Source organism: Myotis myotis, unplaced genomic scaffold (genome assembly GCF_014108235.1).
Source record: "Myotis myotis isolate mMyoMyo1 unplaced genomic scaffold, mMyoMyo1.p scaffold_m19_p_18, whole genome shotgun sequence".
Taxonomy (NCBI): domain Eukaryota; kingdom Metazoa; phylum Chordata; class Mammalia; order Chiroptera; family Vespertilionidae; genus Myotis; species Myotis myotis.
The window spans coordinates 31669458-31684140 of record NW_023416322.1 but is presented as its reverse complement, the minus strand read 5'-3'; the positions used below and the strand labels follow the sequence as shown (position 1 = coordinate 31684140).

The 14683-nt window shown below is 50.3% G+C and overlaps 2 protein-coding genes across 4 annotated transcripts; both read left to right on the top strand.

The window, feature by feature from the left end:
- Positions 1-4577: 4577 nt before the first annotated feature.
- LOC118673530 (protein S100-A7-like) lies at positions 4578-7578 on the top strand. The gene is made up of 3 exons (XM_036344475.1): positions 4578-4736; positions 6295-6452; positions 7358-7578. Exons 2-3 carry the CDS (start codon positions 6312-6314, stop codon positions 7520-7522), a joined length of 306 nt encoding a protein of 101 aa, XP_036200368.1. The 5' UTR covers positions 4578-4736; positions 6295-6311; the 3' UTR covers positions 7523-7578.
- A 4313-nt stretch (positions 7579-11891) lies between these two features.
- LOC118673663 (protein S100-A15A-like) lies at positions 11892-14661 on the top strand. 3 transcript variants are annotated; one of them, XM_036344768.1, is made up of 2 exons: positions 11892-12471; positions 13026-14461. In XM_036344768.1, the coding sequence occupies exons 1-2, from the start codon at positions 12322-12324 to the stop codon at positions 13251-13253; spliced, it is 378 nt and encodes a 125-aa protein (XP_036200661.1). In that variant the 5' UTR covers positions 11892-12321; the 3' UTR covers positions 13254-14461. The 3 variants fall into 3 exon arrangements, 2 of the variants coding, with proteins under 2 accessions (XP_036200661.1, XP_036200662.1); XM_036344769.1 differs by having other exon boundaries at positions 11973-12471; positions 14318-14661; XR_004973436.1 differs by having other exon boundaries at positions 12333-12471; positions 12938-14461.
- Positions 14662-14683: the final 22 nt, after the last annotated feature.

Genomic DNA, 14683 nt, shown 5'->3' with positions numbered 1-14683 from the left:
GGAGATGTACAGTGACACACTGTTTAACCCAAAAGGAGAGGGGTAACTTTCTGAGGAGGAGAGGCGGACCGAGATACCTTAGATGAGGCATTTGAATGAATGTCAACACCTAGTGTTCAAGCAAACAAACCAGGGAAAGAGATTCCAGACCATGGCATGTGAGCAAAACTACAACGCAGAACACACATGACATCAGGAGGACAGAAACATGTCTAGAGCCAAGAGTGTTGGAAGTGAGAGGTTTGGGACAGGCACCAACTATGTCCCACCCAGTGCCTAACCCCTCTTCTGAACTAACAGAGCCCAGTTTGCTTGGAGTTTAGGGTGCCCAGTACCCCCATGTGTGTCTGGTCTCCTCTTAGCCATTCTGACAGTCCTGTCCTTGCTTTCCCTGTGCCCCTTGCAACCAAGAGTGAACATGTGTCCCACCAGTTCTGCCCAGTGAAACTGAGTGATGCTGGGCCAGGCCTCTGGGACTCTGCTTTTCTGACAGGAGGGGACAGGGAGAGCTGGCCCTGCCATGCCTCAACCCATGCCTGGGTTGCTGGTCCGGGACACAGGCAGTCATCAAAAATACTTACCCAAGTGAGTTGAAGAGTTACAGCCTCATAAAAACCTCCAAATGAATGACTTTAGAAACTTTATTCATAATTGCCCCACACTGGAAGTAACCAGGATGTCTTTCAGAAGGTGAATGAGTAAATGAACTATGGCACACCCATACAGTGGAATATTATCCAGCAAGAAGAAGAATTGAGCTATCAAGCCACAAGAAGACATGGAGGAAATTACAAGGATATTGCTGAGTGAAGGAGGCCATTCTGAAACAGCCACATACTGTATGATTTCAAATATATGACATTATACAAAAAGCAAAACTATACTGACAATTAAAATATCAGTAATCATCAAGATTCAGGATAGGAGGGGATGCCTGAATAGTTGGGGCACTGGTGTTGTTTGAGGCAATGAAACTGCTTTGCATGATACTGTGATGATGAACATGTGGCATTACACATTTGTCCAAAACCACAGAATTTCACAATAGGAACTGAACCCTAGTTAAACCATGGACTTTAGTAAAGAATAATGTATCAATATTGGTTCATCAATTATAACAAATGTTCACACTAATTAAGATGTTAATAAACAGGGGATACTGTGGGGAGAGGGGGTATATAGGAAATAAACTCTCTTTTCTAAAATTTTCAGCCAATCTAAAACGGTTCTAAAAATTAGAGTATATTAATAATAAAAGATAGTAAGATTGAGGTTCTCTTTTATTGTAAGCCACGGTAGATTGAAACAAATAGCCCTGGAGAGTTATCTACAAGTACCTTCCTAACCTATGATGCCGGGTTATGAGCAAGCATTCTATTTTCTTCTTTTCTGTATTTTCTGGAGCTCTCTTACAATCTTATCTAAAAGTTAGCTAATAAATCAAATCTGTTGTTTGAGAACTAAGTCTCTGCATGTAAACTTACTAGCATTTTAGATTGTCCACCCGGAAATTACTTAACCAATTTATTTTATTTATTTATTTTTAAATATATTTTTATTGATTTCATAGAGGAAGGAGGAGTGAGAGGGAGATAGAAACATCAATGAGGAGATAGAACAATTCATCAGCTGCCTCCTGCATGCCCCACACTGGGGATTAAGCCCACAACTTGGACATGGGACCTCCTGGTTTATAGGTCGATGCTCAACCACTGAACCATGCTAGCTGGGCCCAATTTATTTTAATTCCTTGGCCTATCCACCTCTCCTCCCCAGAAAGTTACCCCTCTCTTCTTGGGTTATAGACTGTGTCATTGTACATCTCCAACATCCACAGTGTCTATTTTATTCTTTTTGTCTTAACTTCTAAAAGGTGAGCATAGAGGGGAGATAATTCTTACAAAATTTCCTTGCCATATATTCATCCTAAAGCACAGTGAGTGGTGCTTAGTGGTTTCTTCATAAATTTTGTACCTTGAACAAATGGTCCAGGTCTTTGTTCCAAACAGCCGAGGATAGCTGGGGTCCAGAATCCATTGGGATGAATGAAAGAGAGGCTCAGGATAAACAGTAAATGCTCGTGAGGTGATTCCAAGTGATTGACCTGAACATATAGCCCATGTTGCCAAAGAACGTTTGACTCAGGGAATGGAAGATACCTATAGCCTTTCTGGTGGTGGTGAGTGATAAGGGCGATGCTGGGGTGGGACTTGGCTGTTAGTCACAATAGTTGCAAACACTAATGTCTCTGACGATAAACAGGGCTGTTTTGAAGTTGGTCCCTGAAACATGGGCTCATCACCTTCTTCTTCCTTAAACACCCACGACTTACACAACCAGAGCCTGCCCTGGGCCCTTTCCACATACCTCACCAGACAGGGTGTCTGATTCCCCTAGGAACGTGAGGTCAGAGGTCAAAATCCCGACTCACCTGAGATGGAAACCATTCAAAAAGAAGACAATGTGATGAGCATGTGGTATCTAAAGCAGCATTATAAAAAAATTATGGCACATTCATATAAAGATATATATGTATATAGTATACAATGAAGAACAAACACAGTACAATATACAGCTTGTAAATGTAATACTGAGAAAAATAAGGCAGACAAAGAAGAATACATAGAATATGTTTCCCTTCAAGTAAAATTTGAAAGTAGGGGAAATGGCAGTGTTCAGGAATGTATGCTTAGGTGGTAAAATGAAACAGAGAAAGGGTCTTATTTAAAAAGTTCTGATGGTGGTTTTGGAGAATAGAGAAAGCAGGCGGGTAAGGGTGGTGGCAATGTTTCACGCATTGACGTGGGTACAATCACAATTGTAAGAGATTCATTAGAGTGTGTATTGTAGTTTGTTGTACTTTACTGCATAATTAATCTTTATAAAAAAAAATATATGGATAGAACACGGGCCAAAATAACTATTTATATTGGTGAGTATGCATAAAAATAAACAGAAAACATATATTTCCTTTTGGGCTTTTTATGGGGAAATTGAACGGTAATGAGGAATAAAGAAATATAAGTATATAAGTAAAAATAAGATACCTTACAACAGATTAATGATGTTCAGATTCCGGAAGCCAAGGACTATACATGGCTCAGACTGTGAAAGTGAGGCCAAGCCTGAACAAAGCAAAACTTAAATATAAAAATTGAAAATGAATTTGAAGTATCTTGACATTGTTCACATTTCAAAAGCTATACCAGGGCGAATGTGGGAAAGACATTTCAGTTCCTCTGCTCCAAGTGACCCCCTCTCCAGGTTTCCTGTGTATCCTTCACAGCAGGCTTTTAGTGGTGGTGAGAACACATTACATAAGTGAATCAGAGAGGGCTGGTGCTGGTGCAGATGTGGACATAACTGGGGACAGAAGGGCCAGGTGTGGAAGCCCAATGCATTGGGGGGCAGGGGCAGGCTGAACCAGGCTCAGCAATGGGCCTGTTCCCAGAGTACCCAGTGCCTGAGCAGTCCCCTTACTCATGGGACGATCTTCTAAGGGGAGCAGAGAGCAGGAACAAGGATTCCTCAGTGAGTCAGCAGGATCATTCCCCAAAGGTCCCTAGGCCTCATCCTAACCTCCAAGCTCCTGTCTCCTGCACCTGAACTAGATTTTCCACAGCAGGTTGGGACATAGCAGACCACGGGGCATAGCCTTGACTCCTAAGCAGACTGTTTTGCATAAGGGAAGGAGGGACATCATTGAAGAATTTATAAGAAGGCATCATCATGAGAGGGGAGGCAACATTGCCCAATTTCCTGCTGGCTCATTTCATGGTGGTCACCATCCCTGAGTACAGACAGTGGCTTCCTTGGTGGGCTCAGGCAGTCCCTGGAGCTGCATAGCGAAGTTCTAGAGTGTGGGGCTAATGCCAGAACTCAGAACTCTGACCTTGTCTCTTCCCTCACCTGTAGGTGAGGTGCTATTCACTCTGTGCTACCTGTCACAGTGGGTCATGCCAGCTCTTTCTCTCCTACCACTACAGTGAGAACCCCACATGAAGATGGAACTTGGGTGACCCTGCTTCCCTCCCCTAAACTTCAAGTTCACAGGCCCTGCGCTGACCCCGGGGTCTAGTAGTGGGGTTAGGAGGGAACTTTTGAATCAGGCTTTTCTGGGTCATCTCTTGAGCTTGCTGTCTATTAGCATTGTGCACATAGGAACTTAGCTTACCTCTTACTCCCTCAATTCCCTGTCCTCAATATGAGGGTAACAGCACCATCTCATGAGGTTTTGAAGGTTTAGGAGGAATGTCAATATGAGAGGTAAGGTGATGCGTGGTATAGTTATGGACTTATAAACCACTGGTCAGAGTTTTTGTTAGATGTCAGACAAACTTGTAGAAGGTGATGAGCAAACATAGACGATGCTGCCTTCAGAGACCCATCCTCTTTAAGTTCAGAAACCCAGTTTTCCCTACCACAATTCCTGTGCTCTTAAGACAATCCCATTGTCTTCCCCACCCCAGCCCTAGCTTTCCTTAGCCCCAGAATAATCCTCTAGAATAGTGCAATCCCTTGGGAGTGCCTGGCATTATACAGGAACATGATGAACACACTCTTCTAGGTGTGTCCCACCCACCTGAGTGAGGCAATGATCCAGGAAGCAGAGAAACAGCATGGCCTAAGGGCTCCCAGTGCCTGGGAGGAGCCAGGCTGAGCCTTATAAAGGGACCAGTCTTTGCCCAGATGCACAGCACACTCACCTTCTTCTCAGTGACACCTCGTCAGCTCCGGTAAGTCTGCACCTAACTGTTTGCCAGGGGGGTTCATCAGGGCCCAGTGTGTTCTTCTGTGTCCAGGAATAGGGAGAGCGGTGATGGGAGCGCATTCAGGAACCTGTATCCAGTCTCAACTCTGCCTGTTTTCTGTCTTTCCAACTTGAACTCACTAGGTCCCAAGGGCCTATCTACAACAAGTTGTCTGTACTGATGCTCCCATTGCTCCTTTGGCTCTTCTGTGCCAGCTCTGTTGGAGCATCCCTGGTGGGAGCTCAGTATATGAACCTTCCTCTCCTCCTTGTCTTCTTTTCTCTCTGGAGTCATCGGACTCTCATGCCATGGCCTTTGCACCCCAACCTCCGGAGAGTGGGTGGCTCTCCCAAAGTCTGGAAGATTCTCCTAAACCCAGGCCTGGGATGTCCACTCGCTGTGCCCTGGTGATAAGGAGACTTGCTACTACTTGATTCAGTGACCCAGAAACTAAGGTTTTGAACCTCGTTCCCACCTGAGGGAATGACCAGTGACCTTCTGTGCCCAGGGCTCAGCTAAGGCCTTGGCTAAGTTGACAGAAGGCCTTAGCTGTTTTCACTTAGGGACATAACAAGGAGGCCCTTCCTCCCAGATCAGGAGACAATGGAAGGTTTTGTTAGATGCCCACACATGGGAGCCATGCACATTTCTTGAGAGTTTGGGAAAGTCTGGGGTGTGAGGGCTGCACTGTCCCATTTCTCTGCTTGGGGTCCAGATTGTTGGTGGAGGTAATGGCTTTGGCAAGTCAGTCCTCTTCACTTAAATGTGGTCTGGCCTTGGGGTTCTATATAGCAAGGAGGTACAAAGGTCATCTGAAGGAGCCTATCTGCCCGCATTCCACCCAAGAGCCTAAAACTGAGGCAGGTATTTCTGTTCATTTCACACATGATGCCAACACTAGTCAGCAGTCCTTCATTCAATCTAGTGGGAATGGTCCAGGAAACCTTGCGGGAGCTCAGGACAGGGCTGTATATCTCTGCTCACACTCACCATCCTACTCACACTCACCGCTGGGAGCCTCCAGGGCCCGTTTCATTTAGAGCTTGCTTTATGTTCAGAATCGGCACCTCAGGGGACTCATTCCAAGAGCAGCCCAGGGAGGGTCAGGCCAGACTAGTCAGGAAGTTATTTTGTCCCCATGACTCTAACCCTGACGGTGACCCTGGAGGAGATGGTGTTGATGCTCTTGAAGAGTAGAGTCATCCAAATGCTGTGTTTGGCTCAGGTCCCAACTAAATTTCAATAATTTTCCGTGTGGTTGACTCCAACCTCTCTGCTTCTGCCTCCTGTGGTTCTGTCCACAGTGGGTTTCTCTGTTCTCCTCCATCTCCTCTTGGACCTGACCTGCATGGGTCCAGGCCCCAGCCTTGGTCACACTCTCCTCCTCGTGAGCATCGCATCCCACCTCCTAGGCTGATACAGCTCTTTATGTTCCAACTGAGCCTCACTTCACTGGATGCTCAGTTCCCACCCCGTTGTCCTGACTTAGGGTCCCTCACCTGGGGAGAAGGATAACAAAGGTCCCCATCTTTCTCTCTGGCAGCTTCCTTGAAAACCAACATGAGCCATACTCCAGTTGAACAGTCCGTGATGGACTTGATCGTCCTGTTCCACAAATACACCAAACCTGATGACAAGATTGACAAGCCGGGCCTGCTGAAGATGCTGAAGGAGAATTTCCCTAACTTCCTCCATGCTTGTGTGAGTCTGGGTAACTTCTCAAGGTCCTGCAATTGCAGAGGACGCTTTTTTGTGGGATCTTTATCAAGTCAACCCCATTCTCTCATCCTCAGTATTCTCATCTGCAAAAAGGCCTAAGAGGACTTTCCTGACTTATTATCAGGATGAAAGATATGGTACAGTGTAAAGATATGGCCAAGTGTAAAGGCATCTGGAAGTCAAGGGTAGTTATCAGATGTTCAAATAGGAGAGTAAAGTACAGGTCCCCTCCCACTTGTCACTCTACATCTAGGACACTGAAGCCTCTAGAAGCCGCCATTAGGTTCTCTGAGATCCAAGGGAAGGTGATAGAAATTCTATGGCTGATAAAATTTAATACCTTTCATAACAATGAAAAGCTCATTCGTAGACCTGACTTAGTCTGATAGTTAGAATATACTGAACTGATTACAAAAAGAGAGGCTACTAGGTGACACAGAGAGTAGGTGAGCAAAAGAGGGCACTGAGCATGGAAGATTCAGGAAGGCAAATAGGAGATAGGAGAGGAGGGTTAGGAATGAAGAGAAGATGGATAGGGCCTATCTTTAGTTTCTGGGTAGAACTTAGGTAGATGGGGTCCTGGAAGTGAGTTGGGGGAGCAGGTCTAGGTCTAAAGACCATCCACCCACCAGCTCATTGATCAGTGAGGCTCTGGGCTGAGTCTGCCCACCACCACTCTGTCTCTCTTTCATGCTGATACTTGATCCAAGGAAAATCCCTCAGTGACCTGCAGGGTAATGCTAATGTTCCCCTCATTCCCAGATACCCTCCACTGGCCCACACCAGCTACACCTGTGTGGCCCCAGATGCTTCTCTCCCCCTCTCTGCCTCCTCCTCCTCCTATTCCACCCATAACACTTTTGGGACTGAATTTGTCTTTTCCACAGGAAAAAAAGGGCAAAGATTTCTTGGCCCATATCTTTGAGGACCAGGACAAGAATAACGACAAGAAGATCGACTTTTCTGAGTTTCTGTCGGTGTTGGGAGTCATAGCCACGGACTACCACAATCACAGCCACGGAGCCCCGCTCTGTTCTGGGGGAGGACACTGAGCCCAGCCCAGCCTGACACCTCCAAGAAACAATAAAGTGTGTCTTTTGCCCAGATACAGCCTGTTTCCTGCTTTCCTTTGGCTACTTATGCTGTCAGAACCGCCCCTTCTTGGTGAATGTAATTGTGGGTTCTCCATGGGGGGACTTACCCAGGGATGTGCCAGGAGGGTGCCCTCCCTTTGGCCCCCAGCATAACTGACCACCTCTCTCACCAGCGCCTCTGTCCACCTCTGCCCCTGCTCCCTAGTGCAGCCAGCGTGCCAGGTCCCAGGGTCAGCAGTGCAGAGCATTCTGTTGGCCCAGCCATGCTTTTCCTTCGCAAGTCAGTATCAGCATCTGGGGATTCAGGAACTTCAGGCAGCAGGAGCCAAGGGAGGTGTGAACAGGGTGCCTCATGCCCACGCACTCCTGCCCAGCATGACGCCAGGGAAATAGGGGAGATGGCACCACTGAAAAAGACATTGAGTGGCTGGCATATGGGTCACATAGGCACTGTGATTGGGACACTCATCAGTACCCAGAGGACTGGATCCCTTGTCCTGTGTCCTGGGCTTCTGGGCTGTGTTCTGTCCCTGTGCGTGTGTGTGTGTGTGCGTGTGTGTGTGTGTGTGTGCGTGTGTGTGTTTTAGCCTGTGTGTGGTCCTTGTGGAGATTAGAGCCAGCCTGCCTGCTGAGCTGATCCTAACAATGGTTTGCTAAATGCTGGGAGCTGGATGTCTGGGGAAAGCACAGAGTGATGGCTGTTCCAGGCATGAGGAGTAAAGCTAGTGCTGGAGTCCAGAGAGTGTCTGGGAAGCAAGTGAGAAGACAGGACTGAAGAGGAGCGGGGAGGAGAGGGCAGGGAATGATGAGCAGAAAGCTCAGGCTGAGCCATCAGTGACAGTCCACTCCACTAGACGTGGAATGAGGCGTGCCATTACCCACACAGGGCCTTTCCCATCTGCCTCTGTCCTTCTGGGATCTACAGAACCAGCTCACACCTGGAGCACTGGGCCCAGCTGCTCCTTTCAGAGCTGGAGCACCATGAGCCCACAGAGGTAGAGGCAGAGGATGAGGACGCCTGGGGGTGGAAGGTTTGGGTGCCTGTGGATCTAAGCAACACAGAGAAGAGCTTCCAGAAGCTAGGGTTAGGCAGGAGCAAAGAGTTGCTCTGATCACTGTCCCCATGGCCTGCAGTCTGGGAAGACTTCCTGGGGTGGCTCTTGCGCTGAGACTCTCTGATGGACAGGAGAGATGTTCTGTCTTTAGAAGGCACATCGAGGCAGTCATGGTGATAACATGTTCTCTTCTGGGATCTACAGAACCAGCTCCAGAGCAAGTTCAAAAAAGACACCAAGAGGCATGGTTAACTCCAGTGGCCTCTCCAGATTCAGAGCGGGCTCCGGGCACAGCTTTCACTGACCTTCACGAAGCAGAAGAACCACCTGCAGCATGTGGGCAACTCCCTTCAGCTCCTGTGAGGCCTGTGGTCCCCCGTCCTGGGCTGCATCCCATGTAGCTGCCATGGCAGAGGGTGCTCCCCTTAGAGATGCAGTTTTTAAATATTTGTGTTTATTTTACATATTCTTAAAATTTTACTAGTAGTTTTTGTCCTATGCAGTTAAAATACAATGTATTTCACATGATATATAATAAAATGTTAATAAAATTTAATTTAAATAAAATGTAATTTGTCTATGATCCTTCAAAATGTACATGCCAGTCCTAACCGGTTTGGCTCAATGGATAGAGCGTCGACCTGTGGACTGAAGGTTTGTGAGAGTCCACGGCCAGCATGGCTTTCGCGGGTTCAAAGACTTGGAGGGAGGGCTGACAAGCAAATGATACACACAAGATGGAATATTAATTTTTATAATTACCGGGGGAACCAGAGGACAGCCTAACCATGAAGGTCAAGCCCTCTCCATTGCTCCATTCCAGGCTGTTTTTATTAGCTAGAATACACAATTGCCTTTAGGAATGCAAACAGACATATCAATGGTAATGTTTAGCAAACAGTAAGATTGTCAGGTCTTGGGGGGAGTTTGCTTTAGGCCATTGAGTCAGCAGCAGGTATTAAATGTAGATATTCACCCTGTGAATATCAAAAGGAGTCCTGGCCAGCCTTCTGCCAGACTCCTCACATTTATATCAATTACTGTTGATCTTGGTCTGCAGCAAAGGTTCCCAGGTTTGATTCTGGTCAGGGGCATGTGCCTTGGTTGCGGGCACATCCCCAGTGGGGGGTGTGCAGGGGGCAGCTGATTGATGTTTCTCTCTCATCGATGTTTCTGACTGTCTATCCCTCTCCCTTCCTCTCTGTAAAAAATCAATAAAATATATTTTTAAAATGTACATGCCAGCAACATTAAGTACATTCACAATTTTCCACAACCACCACATCACATCACAACCTCTGTCTAGTTCCAGAGCCTCTTCGTATGGCTGTGGGAGGTACTGGCAGTGAAACAGTGTGGCTCAGTCAGAGGAAGTGGTGGAAATTCATTTCTATCCTTCCCCCTAGCACAGTGGTTCTCAACCTTCTGGCCCTTTAAATACAGTTCCTCATGTCGTGACCCAACCATAAAATTATTTTCGTTGCTACTTCATAACTGTAATGTTGCTACTGTTATGAATCATAATGTAAATATCTGATATGCAGGATGGTCTTAGGCGATCCCTGCGAAAGGGTCGTTCGACCGCCAAAGGGGTTGCGACCCACAGGTTGAGAATTGCTGCGCCTAGCACGTAGCACACATGGCAAAATTTGGAAGAAATGTCAGTGTTAAGCAAGAATTAACCTTGAATCGTATGAACCTAACATAATTTAAATGGCTACTGGTAATGGATTAAAGAACAAATGTTGATATATGCAAGTAAATGATCACTATGCACTCGTTAAAATTAGGCTACATTCATTTAGTGTGTGAGCAGATGTCCACAGCACAGTATTAATGAAAAGACTAGTTGCAACACAGCTGTTGAAGATCATCATCACTGTGTATTGGGACAGTATGTGGGGTTTTTTGTTGTTGGTTTTTTTTGTCCCAGATTGAAAAAAAGGCAGGTGAAGGCGGTACAATATGAAACCTCTACCCCCAACAAGCTCTGTGTCAAAAATTGATTTTTTTTAAAGTGACAAGCTGTTATCTAGCAATTGTCCAAGGTCGTATTGGCATACCAAATTCCTTAATTAGGTGGCTTCTAGGTTTTTATTTTTGCTATTTGGCTATAGATATTGCTGTGGTCAACACCTACTTATTGCTTTTTCTTACCAGACTTATTGTTTTTTAATTACTTTCTTGGGATAAATCCCCAGGGGAATGATGGCTGATCTAAGGTAGTCCATAAATTCTCTGGGACTCTAGCTTGGCATTGCCAACTTGTTTTACCTCTTAGACACGTGAGCCATTTCTATTTTATTTTAGTGTATGGATGAACCAATTATTTGGCGAGGAAATCATTATGTTGGGTAGATGAAGGCTCACCCTGTAAACTGGAAGAAGTTTGGCTTCAGTATTTACCTGTTTCTCTCAAACCTTCAGGGATGTGGAGGCTTAATCTCTGGTTCAATAACCTGCTCTTTGGCGCCCCCTTCTGGGAGATTCACTCCCCCGCTGTGTGCCCCTCCCAGAGGAGAAGCAAGGCAGGGGTAGAAGGGCTGGCTAGCTGACAGAAAGCTGGAGATGGGGGAAGGAGTTCACCTGCCACTCAAAGGCCCAGGGGGTAGCTGTCTGGAGGCCAAGCCTACACACCTGGCTTCTTTTAGAGGAGGGCCATTTCCACACAGCAGTCGATTATTGCCTTATAATAAAGCTGTTCCTACCACTTGTCTCTGATCTCCCACCCATCACCTACCATCTGAAATCCTGTGCACAGGAGAAAGTTGCAGCTCTAGCTTGGCACACAGGGCCCTTCGCATCGGCCTCCATCCTCCTCTCCAGCCCCGTGTCTCGTACCTGCTCCTCATGAACCCTGTGGACACCTTCCCCTCGCAGGCCACCCACTTTCATACCCCCAGCCTATGACCATGCGGTTCCTCCGTCTGGAGTGCTGGTCCTCCGTGCTTCTCCTCGCAACAACATCTTCAATCCCACCTAAATGTTGCCTCAACTGAAGTCTTCCTCAACTCTCCAGGCAGATGGTGTCCCTTCCTGGGTGCCCAGGGTGCCCCGTTTGTGCCACTAAATCAGCAGTGTTCACAGTGTGACTGTCCCCTCCACTCGTTCCCGCCCTGTGAGCTGGCCGCGTGTCCTACTCATATTGCCTGGAGAGCCCGCACGCTGCGGAGCCTTGAGAAATATTTGTCGGATGAGTGACTGTCCTTCATGACTGTGGAGTGGGGGTTCCCTGATTGAGGTAGGACATGCCAGGAGACGTATTGGAGCTGTGTGTGTAGCCCCACCCAAGCCCTGGAGCTGGGAGGATGAGCTGGAGGCAGGGAGATGGATAACCTTGTGACCTCGTGTGGGTCTGAGATGCGTCAGATCAGGCTCTGAGGGAAGGTGGGTCCCTGAAGCTGGCTGAGTGCATCTTAGGGAGCAAGTGCCTGTGATGTCATCCCAGGAATGCAGTGAAGGCTCGGCTGTGCTGCGAGGAACCTGTGAGGAGTCACAACACTGGCTGCCGTGATCGGAGGCACGGAGGATGGGCAGGGAGGGGCCTGAGACCAGGGGGGCAGGGAGGGAAGGGCAGAGGATGCTTGGGCCGGCCCAGAGGAGGTGCTGCTCTCTCCCGGGTTCTCCGCTGTCCGCAGCTGCTCCACCTCCACATCTCTGGAGCTGGCCCTTGTCCCGCTGCCATCAGAGGGCCCCGCTGCCATGACGGACACGCCAGTCGAGGAATCCCTCTTCCAAATCATCCGCAGCTACCACCAGTACGCGGCCCGGGAGGGGGACGTGGAGACCCTGTCCCTGGAGGAGCTGAAGGCCCTGCTCATGGACACCGTGCCCCGCTTCATGGAGAGCCTGGTGCGGGGCCTGGGGGCAGGTGGGGGGAGTGGAGGGTGGGCTGTGGGGTTTGAAGTGAGGGTTTGGTGCGGGGAGCATCTCCCAGGAGCATTTGAACTTAGGGGAGGGGAGGCTGAGGCAGGATCGGCGGGCAGAGGGAGGACGGCCTGGCGGCTTTTCCTCCCGAGACTCCCTGCCCGGCCCCGCTCCAGCCCAAGCATCGCTAATCCCTGAGACGCCATCCGAACCCCAAAGCCGGTTGTTGCTCTGCTTGTTTTGCTTCCCCTGAGAACAGGTCCTAACCCTTCCCTCGGCCCCTCGGCCCTGCCCAGCCTGCCCCTCGAGCCCAGCCCCTTCTCCTGGGGTCTAGCACAGCTTCCTCTGCCCCACCCCCACGCTAGGGAGGATTGCTGGGTTAAAGGGGAGCCAGGAGGGATGAGGTGTGGGCAGATAGGAAATGGAGCTCCCCCTCCCTCTCTTGTCCCAGGCCAAGTCTCAGACCAGCCTAGGGGCCCAGCCCCGAGTCTAGGCTGCTGAGCCACCCTGCTCAGGCCTGGAATCTCCCCTGCCATCAGGATGAGCCATGTGATTATCCGGCTCCTGGGGATGCAAGGCCAACCCGAGTGTCTGCCCTCGGTGCCATGCCCCCGGGTGAGTCAAGGCTGCTCATCCAGGACAAGCACCCCTCGTCCCTGCGGGTCTGCCTTGCCTCCCTTTGGGGAACATCAGAGAAGAGTCTGGTCCTGGGCTTATCGGAGCACAGCCACGAGGTCACAGAGGGGGGACGGGGGGACTGTGGTTAGGCCCCCTGTTTCTAGGGAAGCCGTTCCACCTGGGTACGGGGCCCACGGGGCAGGCACCTGGGCACAGGGCGGAGATGGCGGCCTGGGCAGGTGGGCTAAGTGAGGGCAGCCTGGGAGAGCTGCCCCAGGCAGGAGGTCTGTGCACTGTGGGGTCAGCCAGCTCTGTGGAGGGGACAGATTAAAGGAAGTAGCTGGTGGAGGGTGTTGGGGGGGACAGAGGGTGCCAGTCCGCCCCAGGGTGGGAGCTGCCCTCCAGACCCCCAGCTGTTTCCTGATGCAGTGACTTCCCTCCTCGGAGGCTTTCTGAGGGCTGCACCCTGGGTCCCCGCCTCCAGCCCAAACTGGCTGAAACCTGCTTCACTGCCCCTGCCCTGCCAGGGGCTCTTCTCATCGTCGCCTGTCCTGTCTCCTCCATGCACGCTGACCATTGACCTCCTCCCTGCTGTCCCTTCCACCCCGAAAGCTCCTTTGCTCTCCTACGCCACCCCCAGTCCGTAGCCCTCAGGGCCACTGCTCTGGGACAACGGACAGTCCCAGGGCCCATGGCGGTGGCCTTCCCCCATTCTGCACTTCCCCGAGGACACAGGCCAGTTGCCATGAACAATCCTGGGCGGATGGCACGCCCTGCGGGAATCCGACCCACTGGGTGCCGACCTGCAATGGTGCTGGAGGTGCAGGCCTGAGGGACAGGTGGGCGGTGACTGGCAGCTCCCCGTGTGCAGCCCCAGGCTGGGCGGCCCCTGCAGGGTGTATGTGCAGCTGGGAAGACAGGCTTAAAAGCCCCCAGCAGAGGGCAGCCCTGCTCAGCCACTAGCCGGCCAGCCAGGAAGCTGTGCCCAGCCTGCACCACCTGTCTGTCCATGCGGCCCAGGTCCAGGTGCCCGGCTCCCTGTGCCCCTTCTGCCTGATTCTGCCCTGCAGTGTCCTGGCCACCGAGTGAGCGAGGAGCTGTTTCCCACCAGTCCCCGGCAGACAGGGCCAAGTTCCTCGCTAGCAGGCGGTGGAGCCGGACCATCTGCAGGGCCGAGTGCCTGGGGGCTGGCTGACCCTCCGCCCCTCCTCAGGGCCGGGAGAAGCCGTACTTCGTCACCGAGCTGTTCCGGGCAGCGGACAAGGACAAGGACAACCAGATCTGCTTTGACGAGTTCCTGTACGTCCTGGGCCAGCTGCTGAGGGACTACCACCTGCAGTACCACCGGCAGCTGTGCGCCCACTACTGCGCCCGGCACAGCCTCTACTAGACGGAGCGGGCAGCCACCAGGCCTGCCCCAGGAGCCACGTGACCCAGCCCGGCGGCCGAGTGGAGCTCTGCCACGCGTGTCTGCATGTGCCCGATGTGTGTGCGCAGGCATGTGCATGGGTGTGGAAGGACACCAGGGAGGGAAGAGAATAAAGCAATGTCACAGCAGTTTCTGGTGTCTCTCTCTTCA